This window comes from Halyomorpha halys, unplaced genomic scaffold (genome assembly GCF_000696795.3).
Source record: "Halyomorpha halys isolate HHAL.00 unplaced genomic scaffold, Hhal_1.1 Scaffold998.1, whole genome shotgun sequence".
NCBI lineage: Eukaryota > Metazoa > Arthropoda > Insecta > Hemiptera > Pentatomidae > Halyomorpha > Halyomorpha halys.
In genome coordinates, this window is record NW_027109943.1 from 1 (window position 1) to 1,931 (window position 1,931).

The 1,931-nt window shown below is 50.3% G+C and overlaps 1 protein-coding gene across 1 annotated transcript; it reads right to left on the reverse strand.

The window, feature by feature from the left end:
• Nucleotides 1–798: 798 nt before the first annotated feature.
• LOC136795932 (uncharacterized) lies at nucleotides 799–1,335 on the reverse strand. Its single transcript, XM_067048101.1, has one exon. The coding sequence runs from the start codon at nucleotides 1,333–1,335 to the stop codon at nucleotides 799–801; it is 537 nt and encodes a 178-aa protein (XP_066904202.1).
• Between the last annotated feature and the right edge of the window lie 596 nt (nucleotides 1,336–1,931).

Here is a 1,931-nt window from a genome sequence, read left to right on the forward strand (position 1 = left end):
GTACCATTTACCATTGCCTTTTGATATAGGATTTGAAAGGCCTGTTAGAATGGTCTCAAAGGCCGTATGGGGACGTAGTTGTTTTTATTGAGTTTCTTTTGTAATGAAATGTGAACACAAGGAACCATATGTCTAAAGTGACCGAACCTACAGTTGGACAAGGGGCAATTGTTTAAATTTATAATGCTGGTCCCTTAACTCGTATGTTACCTTTTCGCGCTTTAATTCTATCTCATGCACCGTCTCCCCCGTTGCTGATAACACTTCCCCTTCTTTAAAGAAAATATCCTCAAAATCCTGCAGGATATCCTGCCTCCAATTTCCTTCCTTACGAATCGCCCCCACCCGTACATTACCATCCTTCCCCAATCCCTGACACGGAAATGTGTACCCTCCAATTTTGATGTCCCACATTTGATGTGCCGTATTTTTAACTCTCGCGCCAGCCTTACGCAACAGATTGCATCCGATAATTGCCTTATATTCCCGCGGCATTTCCTTTACCACATGTACCGTGATTGAACCGGTTAACCCCCACCGACTCAACCCCATACTCGCCTCCCCTTCGACGCTACAGGGCCCACCGAGGGTGACTAACCTACAATTACATACCTTCACCTGGAGTGTCTTCTCTCCACCTCTCAGCCTGTCCAATGCTCCTCTGCACACGATGGTGTTTGAACTCCCGGTGTCGATAAGGCACCTCACTCCTCTCATGCAGATGATATGCAGACCGCCACGCTTCCCTTCGATGCTGCAACTCACCAACATGCGGCCGACTCTCCCCTGGTACGCACCTCAGATTTCTTCTTGTTTCCTTCCTTCATCCTCCGCCCGCCTTTCTCCTCTTCTCACCTTCTCGAATCTTTTCTCACCTCCTTCCAACTCCGTTTCCGATGTTTCGGACGTTACGGCCGACTCCGTTTTCGACTCGTACGCTCTCCTTACAATTCTTCTTCTCCTCATTCTCTGAGCGTTCACCTCCATTGGTTCGCCCTGGTTCGTGTTTCTCCACTTGTACATATACGGACAATTCCTTGCCATATGTCCTTCATTCCCGCACTCGTAGCATTTCGTACGGGGGAACTGCGCTACCAGGTGCCCAGACCTGCCACAACCATGGCATCTCCGGTCCTCTCTCCTTCCGCTAGCTTTCGGCTTGCCACCCTGGTTCGGTCGCCTTTCTCCTGCCCCGCTTCTCTCTCTTCCGCTCTCTCGAAACTCACGCCTTCTCCATGAGTTTACTGCGGCTTTCGGTCGATTATACGCGACCCTTGTCCAGCCGGCCTCTTCAATTCCAGTCCTAGCTTCCTCCTCCCTTGCGCTAGCGTCCATCATTTCCTGGGCACATTCGACGAAACTGCGCTCTCTGGGCAAGCCCTCCCGTTTCCCTGTCTCCCGAGCCAATTGCACCTTCAAGATGGTGGACAAGAATCCCGTGATGCCTTGCACCTCTGTTGTACTACCTCGTCTCACTCAGCTTGTCCGTAATTTGATTGAAACGGGCGAGCAGGATTCCAGCGAACTGCTCGTTACTTTGTCTGGACTTCTTCTCTTCCCGGAACATCCGGAAAATGTCCTCTTCGGGTGTCCACCTGTCCCCGCCAAACGCTTTCTTCAACCTCTCCTTCACCAGGCTCCATGGCGTTTTCTGATCTGCCTGGATATGGTTTAAAATGTTCCTTTTTATCCGGCAGATCACTGCTGCCCTCAAAAACATCGCATCTGCCCCACTCAGCAAATTTTCCCCTTCTTTTACCGCTATCCTTGCTATCAAGTGATCTCCACCTTTAATAAAATGATTTAACTCACCAACTTCTCGGGTGAATTTCTCTAGGTCTGAAACACCACTCCTCAATTCCTGCGCTGTCCCCGTGCGAACCTTGATCCACTCCAAGGTGGTCGCATGTGCTGACGCCAAGGTCGTTGTC

Excerpts from the sequence above, each read along its gene's own strand:
- LOC136795932 (XM_067048101.1), bottom strand. The coding sequence starts at position 1,335 with ATGGACGCTAGCGCAAGGGAGGAGGAAGCTAGGACTGGAATTGAAGAG.